The sequence below is a fragment of the Talpa europaea genome, assembly GCF_964194135.1.
Source record: "Talpa europaea genome assembly, chromosome: 4".
Classification (NCBI taxonomy): domain Eukaryota; kingdom Metazoa; phylum Chordata; class Mammalia; order Eulipotyphla; family Talpidae; genus Talpa; species Talpa europaea.
In genome coordinates this window covers 119,869,595-119,891,515 of record NC_140070.1, presented here as the reverse complement: position 1 = coordinate 119,891,515, position 21,921 = coordinate 119,869,595, and the positions used below count along the sequence as shown (strand labels likewise).

Below are 21,921 nucleotides of genomic sequence, written 5' to 3'. Positions count from 1 at the left end.
CAGCTTGCAGATGGCAGATTGTGGGATTTCTTGATCTCCATAAATGTGTGAGCTAATTACTTATAAAGAATGACAAGTGTCCTCTCTCTCTCTCTCTCTCTCTCTCTCTCTCTCTCTCTATTTCTAGATAGATAGATAGATAGATTACAGATGTAGAATTGGATATAGATATCCTACTGGTTCTGTTTTTCTGGAAAACCCTGACTAATACAAGATCTAAGAGAATGATGGTTGATCATGTGGGAGGAAAAGGAAGAACTAGCTTGCCTAATGGAACAGGGATCATTTCCTGAATCAATAGAAATTATTTATTAAATATCAGCTATGCACCAACTATTGTATTCCCTAAATTGAATAAAGAACATTCAGGGTGCCACTTTGTCCTCAGGGAATTTAAGGACTCTCCACTGAATTCTGTATACTTCTACTTTACTTATTAAACCAATGAGCAGCTTAAGTGTTTGTCATCAGAAAATATATGTATCTCATCTTTTCATCATTCAATATTTTGATTTTTTATAAGAATTCTTTCAAAATCCAAATGGGCAGATAGTGCTACTAATTTGAATATAGGGTTATTTTAACCCTTGATTTCATATATGACAAAAGTCAGATAATTAAGCTTCAGATCTCATTTTTGTTTCTTTTTAATCAACTGGGAACAATAATATTCAAGATATAAGATATTTTGTAGAATGTTAAAGATTGGTTGATATGCATAGCATTACTAATCAAGAGATGGGATTTTGAATGTTCCAGAGAAATAGAATTACACTATTCCTTTTACAAAAATAAAATTTAAAAAACTATTTAATAATTTCTTCTAAAAAGTGAAAAAAAAAAGTCTAGGAAGGGAGAGACAGAGAATTATGAACCTTAAAATCATCAATCTCAGTGTTTCCTAAGCTTGGGTTATTTGATCCTGACTTTCATCACTTTTGTATTTTTGTTATTATTTATTTACTGTATCTTGTAACTGATACAGTTCTTTTAGAAATAGGTGAAATCTTCTCTAACCTTTAAATTATGTCCCTGAAATCACCAGTTTGAAGCCCTAGTTACATTTTCTAGTATATACTAAAATAAACGCATAATTATTAAAAGAAAAAGTTCTACCTAATCTTATAAACAAAGTTCATAAAATGCAATCTAATTCAAACCTCTCATTTTACTGATGGTAAGTTACAGGTAAAGTTAACACAGTACCCATGTCTAGTTCAAGATTATTCCCACATATATTTTTATGCTACTTCACTTTTTTTAAAAAAGTTGTGCTTCCTTAGTACTTGCAACAAACACTTTTTTCATTCAAAGTATCACTGATCTTTAGAGCATCTCTTTGAAGAGGAAGGAATAGAAGTTTTTGTCCTCATGTTGGCAATGGACAAACAGATGTGTACACAGAGCAGTCTGTAACTGCTCAAGGCTGGTTCAGTGGTTTCTGTCTTTTCATGTTCACCTTTCCAGCATATGTATTGGTTGATGAGATCATGTCCACATGCAGCTCCTAGACTTCTCAGATTTGGCATTAAGGACATTGATCTAAGCTACCATTTGGTCTGATACTGGTCTACAAATATAATGGTCTAGAAGACTGATATGTGGGTAAGTGAGGTTTTAGAATGGGTCAACTCTAAGACTTTGTTACTTTGGTATTTATTTGTATAGTGGATATCAAGGGACAGTGAAAGGATAATCTAACTTCCCATCACAATGACTTTAAAAAATTAGAGACAGACTCTAAATCTCACTCCTAATGGTTCACTCATCCATAAATTTATCTAAGACCGTTGTACTTTCATCTTTATACTTTAATCCATGAATTGAGGATCTCCCTCTTCAGGTGTTACTACATTCACCCACCACCAAAGCACCCATAGTCTATTGTGCTCCTTGCCACTTTGAACTAGTCTTTCCTCCTCCTCTCTCCTCCTGGTAACTTCAGGTCTATAGTCAGTTTTCTAGGATTATTGTTAATTTGGCTTTATTTGATCCTATGTTTGGTTGTTTAAAATGGAAGGCACTCAAATCAATATGAGAGTAAAGGCACTTTTGCCAGTTTCCCAGTTAACTCACAACACATCTAACCCTTTTTAACCTGTCTACAATTTGACATAGGAAGCATGTTAGCACACATGATGTGTTAAGGTTTAGGAAATCTGTATTTCAAGCAGTTAACTTTAAGAGTCCTTCAATGTTGCCCTCAAAGACTTTCATACATTTTCAGAAGATTTTCTCTTTTTTGGATATTGTATCTAAGTCAGAATGATTTAAGTAGCATTAATCCATTAATCTCTTCTACCTACTTCAAAGAAGTGACACTATCATAGAAAGCAAAAGGAAATAAGATAGGTAGGTAGAGACAGATAATCTTGGTAGGAGGGCACCCAAATCAGCAGTTTGTATGAATCAAAGCAATTTAAGAATGGTTTCCAATTTCATTCCATTATTTAATATTGCTGAGGTGCTCATCAGGTGTACGGTATATACTCACAGAATACCTTTTGCTGAAAACAAAATTTTTCTATTAAAGCATTTTTAAGCTTATGTCACTAAAACAAGGTATAGCTGATAGAGGATAAGAATAGAAAAAAAAAAAAACCAAAAAACTGAAGGAGTCACCACAAGACCAGAAACCTGGCTCACATTAATTCCAAAGAGCACCTGCACCCCTATGTTTATAGGAGCACAATTTACAATAGCTAAGCTTTGGAAACAACCCAAATGCCCAAAAATAGATGACTGGATCAAGAAGATGTGGTACATATACACCATGGAATATTACTCAGCATTCAAAAAAGATAAACATATGCAATTTGCAGCAACATGGATGGAGCTGGAAGGGATCATGCTCAGAGAAATAAGCCAGAAAGAAAAAGAAAAATACCGGATGGTCTCACTCATAGCAGGAATCTAGAAAACTTAAATAAGGGACCAGGAAAAAGAATAACTATAAGAAAGAAAAAAATCAAAATCAATAAACAACTATGAACCAGAGACACACTTTGTGGGGGGGGCGGGGAAAAGAGGAATTGGGGTTAAAATCAGGGGGTTGCTATTGTATGGGGACTATAAAAATAAAAAAAAATTAAAAAAAAACAAACCATCGACACAGTGGCCTAGTATCCTGAGACTCGGGCTACACTAGTATCCCAAGGCACAGTCTAAAGATATGGATATTGTGGGGAAAGGAAGGACTAGAGTCAAAATAAGGGGTGGGGGAGCAATTGTATGGGGAATATAACCATAATGAAAATGCATACATTGTGCAAAGATGAAAAATGATGTAAGAATTATATAAAATAAAATATTAAAAAAAAGATATGGCGATTGAGCCCATTGTAGAATCTCTGGTCCCTTTCAAATTCTACATAGTTATCCAAAATTAGCAACCAACTGACAGCTCACAAGGAGTGACCCCTCCCAAACAGAAGAAGACTGTATCAGTTCAGTGTCTGCACAGGTTGGAGCAGCAATCCCACTGCCCACCTGTGACTATGCAGGTGCCTCTTTTCACCAACCCTCTCCCTCTGCAGGGCAGCAGCTTCCTGCCTGCCAGGGACCTGTCAAGGCCTCCCATCTGCAACCATGCAGGCCTCTCTTCACAAAACTGTCCCTTCTGGGGCAGCTCTTCCTGCCCACTTGTGTCTATGCAAGTGTCTTTAACTGTTTTATCCCTTCCCTAATAAACCTGCCCTTTAAATATAGCTAATGTCTCTGTGGAGAAACTCGCCTGGGAAACTCGCCGCATGTCGCTGAAACGGGAGCTCTGGTGAAACCTTCCCCAGAGTGAACCCAAGGACCCCACACTCCAAACCCACTGAATACAAAAACCACAACATAGCTGTTGTGTTGTTCTGAAGGTGGCACATCCTGGTTAAACTTAGAATAACAAGAACAAGGAGTTCCTAGTTCACAATAAATTTTTTCACTATCCATGATCTTCACTATCCATAGTGATGATAAATTTTTCTGCGATTTTTCAAAGTGTTACTGGAAGGGAAGTTAATCTGAAGCCTGAATAAGAGTTTTCCTGAGGGTTGTGTCCTTGAGATAGGACATAGAAATAGAAAGTTAGCAGGTAGCTGTCCATGAGGTTTGTCGTGAAGAGAGATCTAGGTGAAGAAAAGACCAGTCTTGGAGTAAAAGTGTTTTGTTCATTCTCCCTTGGGAATCACAGAGGCTAAGCTGAATATCAGTAGAAAGGGGGGGGGGGAGAGATAGAAAAAATACATTCTAAAGTGAATGAAAATCTTGTTTCTGTGGTATAAGGATTTTCTATTTCTGTGGTACTGAAATGTGTTGGGGACAGTGAAAAGAAAGAGAGCAGTAGAGTAGAAGGGGGCTGGAGGCTAGGGGTTGGGGGAGCAGAATAATGTGACAGCTATCTCTCTACCTAGCAAATTACCCTGTGTAGAAACCTAAAAAAAAAAAAAATAATAACATTTATTATCTCACAGTTTCTGAGGTCAGGAATTCAGGAATTGGGCAGGTTCTAACTTAGATCTCCTGTGAGGTTGTAATTAAGCTGCTGGCTGAAGGTGGGGGAGGGAGGAGACTATTGTTATTTGAAGGCTCAAATGGGTCTGAAGGATCCTCTTATGAGGGGCTTACTTGCATGGTTGTTGGCAGGAGGCCTCAGGTCTTTGCTGACTGTTGCTAGAAGGCCGTGGTTCCTCACCTGCTAAGAATCTTCATGATATGAAGCTGGGCTTTCCCAGAAAGAGGGAAAGCTCTTTTGGAAGAAAAGCAAAGAGCAGGTCCCAGTACCTCTTATAATCTAATCTTTGAAGTCACACATCATGACTTCCATTTTATTCTATATTTTAGAAGTGAACCACAGGTCCAGTCTATATTCAAGGGGGAGGAGAATGAAACTCTATATTTTGAAGGGAGTAGCAAAGACCTTGTGGATATTTTAAATTACCTCAAGTAATACCCAAGTGAAGTGCAAAGGGAAGAGAATTAGAATATGGAAAGAGTTCTGAATTTAAAATGTAAAGGTTTTAGTAGAATTTAATAGGCTTAATCCATTACCCAAGTGGATTTAAGTTTAGGCTTCCTGTTCTTTCTCTGTTCTCTGACCAGTATGGCTTCCATTGTCCATTAACCTTCATTTTCCCTCATTCACATATTTCATTACTTCTTTTCAAAATTGGCTCACATGAATACCTCTCTCAGAATAAAAGCAAAGCTATGAGAACATTGACTGAATTGCCTACAATAAACATTGTAATAATCTTGGAGCCAAGTAAAATGTGACTTTGATTCCAGTGGCACAATGTTAATTTGCTATTTCATAAAAATTTTTGTGATATTTCTTAGGCATTCAAGAAGAAATGCTCAGATGAAACAGATGCATCTGAGGAAAAAAAATTCTAATTTGTGCATTTATTTATCCAGTAAAAATTTGTGAGGCCTTACTCCGTACTCGATTCTCCAGAAAGTGCTAAGAACATGCAGAAAGTGAGATCAGATACTACCTGTAAGAGTTCAAAGTCTAGTGTGGTGATGGATGTGGAAACTCAAAAGAACTCCCCCAATCAGTAAATTATATTCAGGTAATCTGCTCCACGAAGACCTGCAGTTCTCAAGGTCTTTAAGGGCAGAGAGTGTCTTCATTTTCTGTTCCTAGATCCAGAACACAGTGTTGGATCAGGAAAAGCTTACATGTCTGACGAATTTGTTGTTAAATACAATTTATGTTGAAGGTTGAGGCACCTAAAGGGACAAGTAGCTAAACACAGTATCAGATGTTGGCTGGCTCTTTCCTGCCCTGCTAAACATGATAAAGGCGATTATTTCTGGTGGGTAGTTGCAGGGTTGCTGACTGCCTGCTCAACCTTCTTCTTTCTTGCAGGTGCAGCACAGGAGTCTCTGGGGATCTCCCGTTGCTGTGAGGGAGCTTCAGGCCTCACTGAGCTCCTGGGACTGCTGCCCTTGTCACTTCTGCTTCTCCCTGCGCATCTGTCCTAGAGCCAGCGCATTTAGGCTGCTGGCCAGGAAGACACTCGAGGCAGAAGCAGGGAGGAAACTTTTCTCCCTACTTGTTCAGGAAAGATATATTTAACAAAAAAAAAAAAAAAAAAAAAAGAAAAAGCCCAGAGTACGAATATTTAGCTTTTCATCTGAAGGGTACAATTTTTTGAGCTGACATGAATTTGCAATGAATTTTCAATAAAACATGAGACATGGAGGCAAAAAGCCCCAGTCACATAAAATCTCAATAGGTCTAGTAGTTTGACTTGAGCCTGAGCACCGTCAGTCTTTGCATATAAACAAATTTTCAGGTCATGTGGTATTATATTTTTTGTCCAGCAGAAGACACTGTATTTTTGGGGGGTAGGGGGGAAAGGGGACATTTTAGCTCAAACATTAGCTGAATTGCATGTTGTCAGCTCTTGCTTAATATAAATAAAAACTAGTTTGTACTATGCACAATATAAAACATATCCCATGTTGCTTCATGGTGAGGTTGGTGCTACCTGCCTTATAAGTAAGTGCACCTCACTGACACTGAGACCAAGAAAACCAGAGAGGATACTTTAGTACAGTCTCTGGCAGAAATCCACATGCCACAGACAGAATTATTTGTTTACACTACTATGGAAATACAGATACTAAATTACATTAGGGCTAATATGGCACTTTATGTGCAACAACAGCTAGACAGAAAGAAGTGTTGCCCATATTAATGGATTAAAAATTAGCCATTCACCCAGTAGTTTGCAAATATTTATTGAGTACTTAGTAGGTGCCAGACATTATTCTGGATGTTGGGGTATAGTGGTGCATGAGAAATGATGTCCCTCATCTCATGACGGTTGCATTTAAAGTGGAAAGATAGAAATAAATAGGAAAATAAGTAAAAGATAAAAAGAAAAATATCCAGCGTAAATGAAAGGGGAAAAGCAATACTCTAGTTGTTGTGATAGCAGTTGGGTAGTCAGATTGAGCTTTGCTGAGGCCTTGATACTCAAGCTAAAATTTGAATGGCAAGAAGGAATCTGTCACATGAGGATCTGGGGGAAAAGTGCTTTTGTAGAGGGAAGATAGTTTGGAGAAAGCACAAGGAAGACAGGGTGGGGACAGTGGGCAATGAGGCTGTTGAGGAAGAGGAACAGAGAACAAGCAGTGCACCTGAGGACCAGCAGGAGCTGGAGAGGGGGCCAATTGTTACATCATGAAGAAGGATGATGACAAAAAATGATTAATTTAAGAATGGACTAGATTGCAAAGTAGAAGGTATTGTGCAATCAGATGGTATAAAAATGTAAGATGGAGACTTTGGAAAGATTCAACTTGCCCTAGTCATGCATCCTTTTCCTTCCTCCTTCCTTTCTCCCCCTCCCTCATCATCCCTCTCCCCTCCCATCTTCCCTCTTTCCCTTCTTCTTCTTTTTAAATTGCATTTTAACATTATGTAAGGTTCAGGTGTGCATCTCTGCAAATCAAGATGTGCATATGCAACATTAAGTTCGCCACTAAAATACAATGCTATCCTTCACCATGCAATTGACCCCTTTTATGTGATTTACCACCCCATTCTCCCTTCCCTTCTGGCATAATTTCCATCTGGGTCTGACTAGAGATTAGAACTGCCAGGAATGATGCCAGTCTAAGTTGTCATTTGTCAAGACAGATCTGTCTTGAAAATAAAGAATGCGGCACTTTTGGTTCTTTTAAGAATCATATCCCAATGCAGTGTCTTTGACTTGCTACCTTCTCCTTGATTACCAACATAATACATTCATGATGGAATATTTGGAAAAAACAGATAAGCTAATGGAAGAGATAAAACCACTCTAAGTGTAGTCACCCAAGAATAATTGCTGTTAACATTTGGGCACTCACTCTCTTCATGGTTCTATAGTGCAGTGATTTGGAATACAGACTCTGGAGTCTTAATTGTTTGTAAAATGTCATACAACTGGTTGCAATCTCCCTAAGCCTCTGTTTTTTTCTTCTGCAAAATGGGGATGGTAATGTTGCCCTTTTCATAAGACTCCTATGAGGATTAAGTGAGATAACTCATATCATGTTCCTAATTTAGTGCCTGGGAGGTAGCACATACTTAAAATGTTAGGAATTATGCTACTATCATTTTACAACATTGGAATCATATTGTAAAACTGTGAGTATATAAGTTATTATTTTAATTATCACTAAGCACTATGACATGTTCATAAATATTTTTCTATGGTATCTCTAGTGGTTAAATAGCATTTTACCTTAGGGATCAAAAGCAGTTCATTGTCCATTATGGAACACAGTACTGTTTGCAAATTTTCATGTTTTAAGAAAATCCTACAGTGAAAATATTGCAGCCTTGTAATGGTAACCAGGCTTGATTACTGTGACTATTTCTGTAGGATAAATTCTGAGAAGTGGTTGGGTCTAAGGGCATGTATATTTTCAAGACTCTTTGATGCATTTTATTATGTGTTCAACCATGAATTTAGCTAATATCCTAGGTCAGAGTAATGTCTGGAAGTAAATCATCCACAAATGTGTGCATATCAGTAGGCCTGATTTACCATCATTAGCTTAGCATAAGTACTCCACTGCCTCTCATCTTTTTTCTCCAAACCCATTCACACCTTCTGATAAGCATTATCTCCCCTTATTCCTTAAGGAAACTTCTCAATTCTAGGTTTCCAACTGAGCAAATTTGCCTACAATTTTCCTACTTGCTGGGAATCCTGTACTTTCTATTTGTTTCACTTGAAGTCATAAACTCTAAGATTTTAGAATATTAGAATACCAAGCCCTTCATCTTCTAGATGAGCAAACTAAAGTAGAGAGAGCAAGTGATTGGACAGTTGGTCCTCCAGTCCACACTACTGTGAGGTAGCTGGTCAAGGTGCCTTGCTCCTTTATTCCTAGCACTGTACCTAGTCCTGCCTCCAGCGCATCTAAGCAGTTGGTAGTGTTTGTAATACTTCAAATGCTTGAAGGAACTTGCAGTCTTTTAGGATTTTATAACGGGAAAGGACTACAGAGGAGTTGATATCTATATTAGTTAATGAGATATATGTCTCCTTTAGTTTTTAGTGACAAGTTGGATGAACATTTTAGGTCTCAATTCTTAAAAAAGACAAGGAGAAGCCAGGAGAAGACAAGGCTTCTTGAGATGAAAGGGGGTCATGTAGAGAAGGGTTAAACTAATTCTGCTTTGTTCCACAGGGAACAAAATTAAATCTAAGCGAAACTGAAGCTGCCAAGAGACTAATTTCAGAAAAAATAAGGGAGAGTTTCTAATAGTGAGGACTGTTCAAAACTGAAATAGATTTCTAAGAAGTGAGTTGGCCCTATTTGAAAGTACTCAAGTAGAAACAGTGATAATTTGTCATGTGTGTTTTAAAAGAAAAAACTGGGGTTTTTTTTTGTGTGTGTGCCTTGTTGGGATAGATGACTTTTAAGGTCTCTAAGAAAGCCAAGATAAAATGATTTTGTGAATATATGTACACACACATGCACAATAGATGGATAATTTTTTTCCTTGTTAATACATTGCTTTGTAATTAAATCTTTTGTGTGTAAACCCATTGTCTTTGTCATTATAAATGGGACCAAATAAATTCTAATATATTCACATGACCAAGATTTTATGGTTCTAAGTAATCCTTTTTTTGGGTGCTAATTCATTGTGCTATACACAGTAAGGGTTCAAAAGATCAATTTAAATGAGCTCTCCAGGCTGGAAAAATCTGCTTTAAAGATAAATTGTGCTACAGTCTCCATGAAGTTGAACACTTTGATTGAACTCAGATGCTCTCAATCAACTATATCAGTAGATCACATTCAAGAGCACTAAATATTTATTAACTTATTATTTTAATTAAAAAAGTTTAAAATTAAAAGAAGACAGTTCGGTGGATTTTATTGTGATGAGATAAAAGTGTCCTCTTATTGAGCTTCTGAATGATGATATGAAATTATGGCTGGAATTATTTCCTAGAATATAAAGAATCCCTTTTAATATTAAACTGCAAATAGGATTTAATTGCATTTCAAGTATGAAGTTATTAAAAGACTGCCCATAGTTTAATAATTATATCCAAATTCTAGTGGTAAGAGAGCCACAAAAATGAGCCATATTGGAAAATAATTTCAATTTTCAAGATTTCACATCAGTAACAGAAGTGGAGGTCCTAAGGAGTTTGCACTTGGAGTCAATAAAAAGCTTCTCTCTAAAAAAGCAATCTAGAAAAGCTGTGATAATAATTGTAGATAGCATCATGTGACACTGTGATTTCAACCAGAAAGGAAATAGATAAATAACAGCAAAGAGCACTTTCCACCCCTTGCTTCTCTGCCTTTTTCCTTTCTAAAGGCCAAATAAGGAAATCAGTGTTCAAATAAAGTATTTCATTGAACTTATCACCATTGTTTTGAATAGTCTTACTAGTGAACTATCTATGGCTCAAGTAAAAATGGATTGTCCATTTACTAGAATATTCTGCCAACCCTCTTGTATGATATGTACATATACAATATAAATGTATAATATCTCAGGGGCAACAAGACATTCTATATTGCAAACATTGCATAAGATTGCATTGCATTGCATTAGAGGAAAGCAGTCAGGCGTGAGCAGCGGTCATAGATTCATCATGGAACTAAGCTCAGAGTTCTTTTCTAGGACTCCAGCCACTGCTAATCTGTCACAGAATTGTGGTAGATTGGCATTTATTAGCTGGCTCTGGTAGGAAGTCAAAAGTTCTCTGATAACAATAGCTTTCATTCTAACAATTATAATCATGGTTATTTGTGTCTATAAAGCAAGACCCATTTCATATGTATCCTGCTGAAATCTGATATTTTGAGTTCCACTCTCAGAAATATGAAATAGAAAAACAAGCAAAAATGTTACCTCCACTGCTGCTTTTGCCCTTTCAAATTCCTCTTCTAAGGAGTGATTTCTGGAAAGTAATGCACTTCCCCAGCGATGTTCTTTGGTCAGTCGAGCCTGAAATAAACCCAACACATGGTGTTATAATATTAGGATCACATAATACAAAAATACAACTAATTTTCCTTTACCCATTTTCTCTTAGACTTTAAGAAGCAACTGCAGGGGGCCTCCCCGTGGCCCAGCGGTTGAGCGCTGGGTTATGAAGCTGCCCGAAGCCTCTGCAGTGCTGGTTCGATCCCCAGCTGCTCCCCGGACAACGGAGGAGGGTCCCGCATGGCGCACGGACCTCTCCTGCTGCCCGCTGCTCCCCTCAGCAGTGTACTTCGGTCCTTCTGCCTGCTCTGCTCCCCGCTCTGGCTCTGGTGAATTCTCTCACCCTCCCATGCTTCTGACTGTACCCAGTGCTTGTATAAATAAATAAATAAATGTTTGAAGAAGAAGAAGAAAAAAAGCAACTGCAATTAATGTCATTTTTGAAATACTTTGCAAGCACAATGTTGTCCAAATTATGATGGTACCACAATGTGTGTGATCAGTCACGCATGCTTTTTCTACAGTGTCCTTATTACAGAGAGGGAATGTCCCTAAAAAAGAGGGAGAGTGCATGTTCCCTGACCTACCTAATGAAGTGTGGAGTGGAGTGGCCAGCGGGAGCTGGAAGAGACTTGGAGCAGGAGACATGGAGAGATCAAAACAGGGAGATACGTGAAGAAAAAGTGTGTGCTTTTTTCTCAGTTTTAGGTTTGCACCGGAGATTTGGGGGCTAGAGAAGGAGACATGTGTAGTCAAGACATGCATGCAGAGACATTTGGGAGAGATGTGGGTGAGAGACATGTGGGAGGCTGACAATGGCAGCCCAAATATGTTGATTTGTACTTTGATTTTGCTCCTTTTGTAACAGGGTGGTCCCCAGGAAAGGGGGAGGTTCCCTGCCCCACCCAAGGGAGGGTGGAGCTGAGCAGGAAGAGGAGAAGCTGAAGAAGAGACTGAGGAAGGAAGCAGGATGGAGCCAGGAGACCTGGAGGAGGCACATGGAGCCTAGAGACACGTGAAGAAACTGTGCTTGTCTTTTGGTCGTGGACTGGGCCAACCCTGTTTGGCTGGTCATTTACCCAGGAGGGGAATGGTAACTTTGAGTGTTTTATTGGTGAACTATTATCCTTTCTTCTTGCCTTTCTCTATACACACTTATCCTATTAAAGTTCTTTTACACTAAGAGTATGTTTGTCTTTATGTGGCAGATGGCAAAATTCCTTTACAGCATGCAAGTTTGGGATTTCGGGGTACCCTTCAGTTGTACACTAACAGTCTCAGCCCTGGTCTTATTAAAACCAACACCCAGACTTCACCTTCCAAATATTTTACATTAATTGATATTGGTTCAGGCATTGATATTTTAGTAAGTCTCCCACAGGATTCAAATACGCAGCTAGGATGGAGAATTTGCATACAAAGACTAGACCTAAGAACTGATATTGAACGTGAACCTAAGAAGGTTCAAGACAGGGAAGACTGTGAAAGCTACAGGCTGGGAAGGTGGCTGCTAGGTTCTCCTTGTATGTACAGATCATTGTGCTGTATCTCTTTCATTTGCCTTTTCCTTCTTGCCACAAATCTGTGTCAGGTCCTGTTCCCCCAGGACACTGCTCTCTGTTAAATAATCATCACTTAGATGAAACCAGGTCCAATAATGCCAACGGCTTTATCACAATTAACAGGCACTGTAATACACTGTAATCTTAATTTAGCTAAATACAAATACTTCCAGAAGATCTCTCCTGCCTCCCCAAGAGTCTTCTGGAATAGAGTAAAAGTTATTAAAATGTAATTTCACAAAAAATGAATACATTCTTTTTGAAAAAAGTAATCATGGAAAATAAGAGGTATACCTCTAGACTTCTTTATGTTGGTATACTATTTTGCTTTTTCCCACTCAATAATATATTTTGGAGAGTTTTCATATTTAGCACTTTGATATCTATCTCATTTTTTTCCCAGGGATTTCCTAGTAAGTCTATCCTGTAGTTTGTTCAGCTTCTCTCTGCAAGCTTTCAGAGGTTTTCTGAGTTTTCTCCTTATAATTGCCTGTTTTCTTGTCTATATTCCTGCTGTACTGTGGGATCCGGGAGGCAGGATTTTATCTGATCCTTTTGTTCTCCTACTATCTAGCCCAGGGCCTGATAAGTGATGAGTGGCCATGACTGCAGGATGAGGGATGCACTGATAAGGCAGCTAGGCCTCAGGGAGTGGGAGGAGAGACTTGTGGGGTCCCTTCCCCCACCAGCTTTCATGGATGGAGTAGGTACTGTTTACAGGAAATATTGTTATAGGACAGGGAGAGGGGCAGCCCCAAACCCCGCAAACCTGCCTATTCTAAATGGGTTCTGCCATCCGCTGCATCAACACAAAACAAAGGAGACTTTAATGAAAAGGAACTTTAATAAAACTAGGAAACAATACAGGTAAGGCAAAGAATCTAGTTTCTAAATCAAGCACCCAAAGTTACCCATCCCCTCGTGGGTAAAAGTCCATCCAAATGGGATTGGCCCAGAGCAAGGCCCCAAGGCCTGCCACAAGTCTAAAGCATCTTCCAGTGGGGACCCACAGAAAAGGGTCACAAACAACTGGACAAGCCCGGAAGGAAAAGAGCAAAATCAACATCAAGATAAAAGCTGCCATTGTCACCTCCCCACGGGTCTCACCCACATCTGTGTCACCCAGTCCATGACCAAAAGACAAGCGCAGTTTCTTCACGTGTCTCTAGGCTCCATGCGCCTCCTCCAGGTCTCCTTGCTCCATCCTGCTTCCTACCTCAGTCTCTTCTTCAGCTTCTCCTCTTCCTGCTCAGCTCCACCCTCCCTTGGGTGGGGCAGGGAACCTCCCCCTTTCCTGGGGACCACCCTGTTACAATATGAGGGGGACCACAATGCATACATCAAGAAGGCAAAAAAATATTTGATGTTTTAGTAAATTAACCTTTTGTGTTCATTCAAGCAAAACATACTCCATTAAAAAATATCTTACCCTCTTTTTTTCAGAGCAAGAGAAGCTTCCATCATCCAGGTGTTAATTGCATTATTGCAGGGATGCTCAGCCCTGGCCTCTGCAGGAACTATTCAATACTTCAGTAGGCCACACTCACCCAGACCAATAAGAATGTCTGGAGATGGGACCTGGTCATTAAATGCTCGAAAATCTCCTCTAGGTTATTTTGACAAGCTGTCATTTGTGGAAACCACTGTCCTATAGCAAAGCTTTGTTTTTCACTTAGCACTTACCATCTACACAGCTTGGCAACTTTTCATTTTTTCTCTACCATCATGGCCTCAGAAGGACTACCCCTGCCATTCATCATTACATAACAGTAGTACCAGGGCTCACCATGTGACAGATGCTCATCTTTTACATCCCAGAATTCATTTAGACTTTTCAGGTAAGTATTATTGTCAACTCCATGACACTGATGCACAGATTACTTAATTCACTTGCCCAAAGTCACACAGTTGGTGAGTGGTAGTGTTATAGGACAGGGAGAGGGGCAGCCCCAAACCCCGCAAACCTGCCTATTCTATGTAGGGTTCTGCCATCCGCCACATCAACACAAAACATATGAGACTTTAATGGGAAGGAACTTTAATACAATTAGGAAACAATACAGGAAAGGCAAAGAATCTAGTTTCTAAATCAAGCACCCAAAGTTACCCATCCCCTCGTGGGTAAAAGTCCATCCAAATGGGATTGGCCCAGAGCAAGGCCCCAAGGCCTGCCACAAGTCTAAAGCATCTTCCAGTGGGGACCCACAGAAAAGGGTCACAAACAACTGGACAAGCCCGGAAGGAAAAGAGCAAAATCAACATCAAGATAAAAGCTGCCATTGTCACCTCCCCACGGGTCTCACCCACATCTGTGTCACCCAGTCCACGACCAAAAGACAAGCACAGTTTCTTCACATGTCTCTAGGCTCCATGCGCCTCCTCCAGGTCTCCTGGCTCCATCCTGCTTCCTTTCCTCAGTCTCTTCTGCTGCTCCTCTTCTTCCTGTTCGGCTCCACCCTCCCTTGGATGGGGCAGGGAACCTCCTCCTTTCCTGGGGACCACCCTGTTACAGTAGGGCTGGTGCTTCATGGCCAGTTCATGCACTACACTCTTTTCACTGGAGGCTGTGCTCCACTGACCACTTTACAGTGGTCACTCCCAATCCTTTGCACTTTACATATATGCAAAACATAGAAAATCTGTCCTTCAGAGATTGAAGCTCAGTGAGGGAGTTAGCTAAAAAGGCCTTAAAAAAATTAGGGAGTGGAAACATAACAAAGCAATAATAATGAAGTAATGTATAAGTAACAATCTTAAACTTTTGTTTTGATGAACTTAGAAGGTTAATTTATTGAAATATTAATTTGTGTTTTCAACTCCTGACACACTCATTTAGGTTCCCCCATATTTCCTGCAAACACCATGTGCTGCATTGCCAATAAATATTTATATGCAAATTGGCTGTGAGTATATCAATGAACAAAAATCAAGATATTTCTTTCTCCTAATCCCAGAAGGTAGCTGAGTTCTCTGTCAATGTTTCTTGGCCAATCCAGGAGGCTAAGGGGAGCTTGTAGGATTGAAAGGTGAACTTGTTTTTTTTGTCCTGTTGCCTAGAGTGGCAGTGGTCTAGGTTAACAAAGCCCTACAACTTGGGATAGGGGAGATAAAGGCTGGAGGATGCCTTAGTGAGGTACCCAGTTGAGAGTAAGGCCTATGAACAGCACAGAGGCAAGGCTTCTGGAATGGTGCCTGTGGTCAGAATGGGGGGTGAAGAGGGCACATCTGGGGCTGCCAGACCTGGGTGCTTCCCTCCCAGGTGAGCCAGGCCTAATGGCTATAATGGGCAGCATCTTCTCTTCTTCTCTGGGCACCCTGATATCAAATACCTTCTCCTAATACTTTGAATCAAGTCAGAGACAGTGGGGGAACTCCAGAAACAAAAGTAAGATTGACTATCACACATTCCAGAGATTAGGATGTGGACATATCTATTTTGAGGATCACCATTCAGCAATATATTTGATTAACAAAATAAAGTCACAGATGGTTTACAATCTTTTAGAACTTAGAATTTGTTGGAGTGTTATAGGCTAGTAGAAAAGTTAACCCCAAAGGTGACATAATCCTATTGTCTTGTAAAAAGTTAATAAGTCTTGTATGGAAGTTGGTAAACTTGCTTCAGCATTTCTTTCCCAGTTGGTTATATAACTCTCTAGTCTTTAATTCTTTCTTTTTGGAACCAACTCTTTTCCTGCTGGTTCCTCATTAATAAAATAAACAAATTTTAAAAATGTGGATACATGGTAAGAAATAAACTTTGTACATTTACATAATAATTTCATAAATGAATCATGAATAGTACTAGAAGAAGAGAAAGTACTAATAGTTTTGTTGCAAGGCACCTCCTTTTATTAGAGACACTTTTCACCAGTGAAATATGATCTGTCTTTCCTAGGAAAGCAGACCTAACAAGACCCCATGACTGTCATTGACTTCACCTCGTCCATGATTCACGACCCCAGTGGGTTATGATTCACAGGAGACATAGGCACTATAATTCAGGAAAAAGAGCAGAATCGCTCAGGATTCTAGATTTACAGTTTATATTTTCTTTGCCACTTAAAACAGTATGTGTAAATAGAATCTTACTGTGCAAATGAAATTTCTTTCGATAGTACATTTACTATTTAGGTTAGTGCTATTTTCCACATTGTTAGGAAGGCCTTAGGTTATTACTAAGACAAAGTGTTATCTACCTCACATTTTAAAGCCATTTATTTTGCCTAAGGAAGCATGAAATAAATGCTATAAAATATAGATAGTAAGGAATGTAAACAGAGGCAGTTTCTTTCTTTTTTTGTGATACAGAAGGATGTTTTACATCCTTGTTAATGTTTGCACAGTGTGGGATCTCCCCTCTCAGATGTAGCCATCATATGGCACCCACAACTAAAGCATCCATAGTCCTCTAACAGAGAGGCAGTTTTCTAGTTGACATCAGTGGGTAACTAAAAATTTTGAAACTTTTTAACAAGTGTGGTCGACTTGCTGGTTTAGGGCTGAGGATTATAGGGCCTACCTGGTGGTGCAAGGGGTTTAGATGTAATTTATGAAGCTATCCACAGCCACGGCAGCATGAGTTCAATCCCTGGCCAGGGAGCTACCCATATGGTGCAGCAGACCTCTCCAGTCTCGCCTGCTGCTCCTCTTAAGCAGTGTATTTCAGTTAATCCACCTGTTCTGTTCCCCACTCTGTCTCTGATGAATACTCTCACCCCACCCCCAACACCTCTGGCCTGTGCTCCAGTTCTTGTATGCATAAATAAATAAATCTTTAAAAAAATACAGATTATAGCCCATAGAAATATTAGCCTCCCTTTCAACCAAGGCATTTTTAAAATATCTTATTTTAGTACAGGCAATATCTGTAACATGGGAAAACATATACAGTTGACTCTTGAAAAACTTGGGGTTTGGGGACACTGATGCCTTCACCTCTAGTCAAAAATCTGAGTATCATTTATAGTTGGTCCTCCACATCTTCCTTTGGGTTCCACATCCTCAGATTCAACCAAGGAACACTTAACAGCTGGTTGACTCCTGTGAATATGGAACACGAGGATAGAATAAGATTTGCATGCAAGAGGACTTGTGCAGTTCAGGCTGGTGTTGTTCAAGGGTCAACTGTATAAGTATTGCTTACAAACTGCCAATATTATTTTGTATTTAACTAGAGGCATGGTAAACAAGACAATTGCACCCCAAGGCTTTTAAATTGCAGCTGTTAAGGTAATGCAGTAACTTTAAAAGTTCTCCAAACTTATGGGCATCAGAATGAGCTGAGGTCTAGTTCACACACAGATTGCCAGGGTTTCTGATTCAGTAGGTATGAGCTGATCAACAGAATGTGCATTTTTAGAGTTATCAGATAATGTTGATACTACTGGTCTAAGGACCATGCTATAGAACTTCTGAAGTAGGTATTGACATTATGTATCTGGAAGTAGAACGATGGAATTCATAAATGTACTCTGATGGAGGCATTTCTTTTCTTCTTTGCATGATTTTGAAAAATGCTTTGGAGTTACAGCAACCTGTAGTGACTTGGCTTTAAATCAGAATTTTAATTGATTTAAGTTAATTGGATTTTAGGTATTATACTTTCCAGAAAAGAAAGCATTTAATTCCCTGGATTGTTGATTATTCTGAGTGATAAGTACTAGGTTAAGGTGAAGAGAGATGAATTAAATAACTATTTAAGGAGAAAATTATGTTTTATATCATTTATTTAAAGTTATAGCTGTGATAGAAATTATGATTTGAAAATTACTATATTTGTGGATGTGGTTGTCCTAGCACACTTCTGTTAACTAATCTCAATGCCGTTCATATTTTCTCATTCAATTACCTTCACATTATTTCTAGTGGTCTCCCACCAAAACACAGTACTTTTCAAGGAAAAAAAATTGAAGGGGAAAAGAGATCGGCTTCACTACAGAAAAGAAAAAAGTGTTACAGCAAGCAGACCTTGGGTGACAATATAAATGTTACTAAAAGCAAAATCTCGAGTCAGACTGCTGAAGTCAAATTGTGATTTACTATTTGCTACTAACTAGTGATCTTGGACAAATTACTTAATTACTTAATCTCTGTAATACTCAGTATTTTCATCTGCAAAGTGTATATTCACTCAGTGAGTCCAAATAAGAATTAAGTACAAAAATTAATTTAAGTACATGCACAAAATATTCAGTACATATTAAGGGTGCAATAAAACTTGGCTTTTGTTATTATCATCTTTTTGGTTAGCACTTATCGAGTGTGACTTTAGAAATTCATTAAAATATCTGTGTTTAGAACACTTTTGTTTGTGGTTAATGGAGATGAGTTAGGTTCTTATACCATTATAGATCATAAAACACCTGCCTCATTGAGATGACCGGGATTTCTTTTATCTTAATCAATCAACAGATATTTATCATTGAAGGTACCCACATAAATCTGTACATTATGTGTCAGGAGCAAATACCTAGAGCTTTATGCAAGGCAGGAAGTGGACTGTCTAGTGTCCATTAGTTATGCAGGTTTTGAATCTTCTTATAATTGTAGTTATCTTTCTAATTTTTTACTGCTTCACTTATGACTTTATGGATAAGAGACATGCAGTCATTTGTTGACTGAAATGGAAATCATCAGCATTTCTAAGAGTAAGTTTGAGAATGAATTGGGGAGGGGAAAGGCACAAGATTGTGTATGGCCTCAGATCAAATGACAATACTTCTTTATCTTACAATATTTCTGCATCAGTGATTAATCTTTTTTTTAAAGATTTATTTATTTATTTATACAAGAAACGGGCTACAGGCCAGATGCGTGGGAGGGTGAGAGGATTCACCAGAGACAGAGTGGGGAACAGAACAGGCAGACTGAAGAAATATACTGCTGAGGGGAGCAGAGGGCACAACAGGAGAGGTCCGCTGTGCCATGAGGGACCCTCGCCTGCCGGCCGGCCAGAATCAAACCAGCGCTGCAGAGGCTGTGGACAGCTTCACAGAGTGGCGCTCAACCTCCTGCGCCCCGAGGGGAGGCCCAAGCATGATTAATTTTTTAATTTACAAAAGTAGGTAATAACCAGGGCTTGTAATGAGAAGGGAAATAGATGTTCTGTGAGTTATTGCAGGTGGATAAGATTGATGTAACTGATAAGAGGTGGTCTGTTGTTAAGAACAAGGGTTTTAGAAGTTGATGGATATGATGAGAGTCCTGGTTCCTCTCTTCCTTAGCTGTGTCATCTTGGGAAACGTAATTCTGCTCTCTAAGATGCATTTTTCATCTGAGATCTGGGAATAATATCAGTTCCCTATGTGGCTGTAAGTATTAAGTAATAGAAATATTTCATATCATACATAGTAAGTGTATAGTAAATGAGTTATTAAAAGAAATTTCCTTTCACATTACTCAAAAAATTCAGAAAACATATCTGCACTTATATCACAGAATTAAATTGTTCTGGTTTGGGATATTGTCAACTGGATGGAATTGCACATGATTTGGAGAGACTGGCTACTGTACATTCTCTCGCTGTCCAACTTAGGTTAGCTAAAGCCTATATTGGAGCTCCTCTGCCAGAGCCCAAACTTGACTAGAAATGCTTGCATCATCATTCTTTGTAAGTGGGATTTTTATGTTATTATTATTTGCCTTGCCACTACCTCAGTCCATGAATGGATAAGGTTAATTTTACATCATCATCTTTAGTATTTTCCTTCATCTGCACATTTTAACATTTTCCAGGTTGTACAATTTCTTTAAGCAGTTAATGTCAGGGAATACTAATTACACAGTTTGCATAAGTGTCAAGAATCTTTTCTTAAATATATAGAGATTATATGAGATATATAACTTATTATACTCTCCTGAACACTCTGATTTGTGGTGGATGAAATCACACCATATTCAAAAGGCTATTGAAAAGAGTAGATTGTTTTTCCTTTTCCACATCTAGAAAAAATGAGTTAACATATGAATTCTTCTCATTTTGAACTTCCACTCCCTCTGATTCTGAAATATGATTTTAAAAATTTTTGTGAAATATGATTTTTAAACTAATCTTGTAAATAGCTCCTGCCTGTTGAGTCTAAGATACTTTATGTTGGCCTGAGAGGGAGGAAAACATTACTCTGGTTTTTCCATGAACCATCTGAATGATGGTGGAGCAGTGACATGTTCTGGAGAGCTGAAATTTTTCACTTGAATAGTGTGCTAGTTAATTTTAAGTTGAATTTTTATACCACCTTTATCACCTTACCTTTGTAGAGGGATCATTTTTAAAAAAGCAGTATGCTGCTAACAGTAAACATATTTTATTGTCTTTTATTACAAGTAGATTAATCAATCTTTTTTGTTGTTGTTGCTCCATTGGAATGACTTGGTAGTTTAAATGAGTAAATCTCAAATTCATGAAATTTTCCTAATATAACCATAGGTTGGAATTAAAATTAAGTGATTGTGAATTTCTTCAGTTTAGGAAAATCTTGAGAAGTAAACATTCGGGGTTTCAAAAAAAAAAAACAACATCAAATTAAGGGGTAAATTCTTTAAAAATAATTGGTAACACTCTAAAAGGATTCATGATGACCTGTCTACACAGAGAACTGTCACAGTGCTTTGGAAATGATGTGCTGGAGGACAATAGTGGGAAGCTCATATAAATTTTCCAAAGCACATTGTGTTTGCTTGAAGGCACACCAGTGGGTAAGTGGCAAGACGATGTGGTGGGATGAAATCACACCATCAGCAGGAGAGTAGCAATCACTGGAATAATAAGATAGATGCATCGTGGGTCTCCACGGCAACCAGGGACCCGAGCTGATCCTCTACCCCTCCAGCTCCACATAAAACAGCCCACCTGTTCCAAGTCTCCCCCGATGCAGAAACAAATGTTCTATTGCTACATTAGGTTCAAGGACTCGGGTTTATGAAACAGTACCAAATCCAAATCTCTAGTGTACCTATCAAGAAATGTTTCTCTAATAAATTATCAATTTGCTTTCTTAAAGGGCACATTTAGACTAACACAGAGGAAGAAAATACATTTTTAAGCTCCACTTGCAATTCAGTAAGCTTTACAGGGTTATTTGTTCTGGAATTCAATTGACTCCCTGATCAGCAGAATTCTGGGGACAGTAATGTTCACCCCTCTCTTGGTGGCGCATGAGGTGTGTGTGTGGGGTAGTATTAGTGGTCTAGAAAGTTTTCTAGATGACTTTATTTTTCTTCAACATTCCCTCTCTATCTCTCTGTGTCCTGGCCTCTCTCTGACACTTAGTTAAGAGTGTGTAGACAGCTTTCTTATCTCATAATGCCTTAATTTCCTTGTCTAGAAAATGGGGACAAAAAATAAATTTATCTCAAAGAGTCATTTGTTAGGATCAATTAGCTTACATATATGAGACAGCCTTATCA

At 38.6% G+C, this 21,921-nt stretch overlaps 1 protein-coding gene across 7 annotated transcripts in view; it reads right to left on the bottom strand.

Moving 5' to 3' along the window:
- PEX5L (peroxisomal biogenesis factor 5 like) overlaps positions 1-21,921 on the bottom strand; it is a gene marked incomplete at both ends in the record, with an annotated part of 165,398 nt that overhangs the window by 45,321 nt on the left and 98,156 nt on the right. For all 7 annotated transcript variants that reach the window (XM_084231500.1, XM_084231501.1, XM_084231503.1 and 4 more), the window contains one exon: positions 10,877-10,972. In XM_084231500.1, the coding sequence (XP_084087626.1) occupies positions 10,877-10,972 (96 nt within the window). The remainder of the gene's footprint in view (positions 1-10,876; positions 10,973-21,921) is intronic.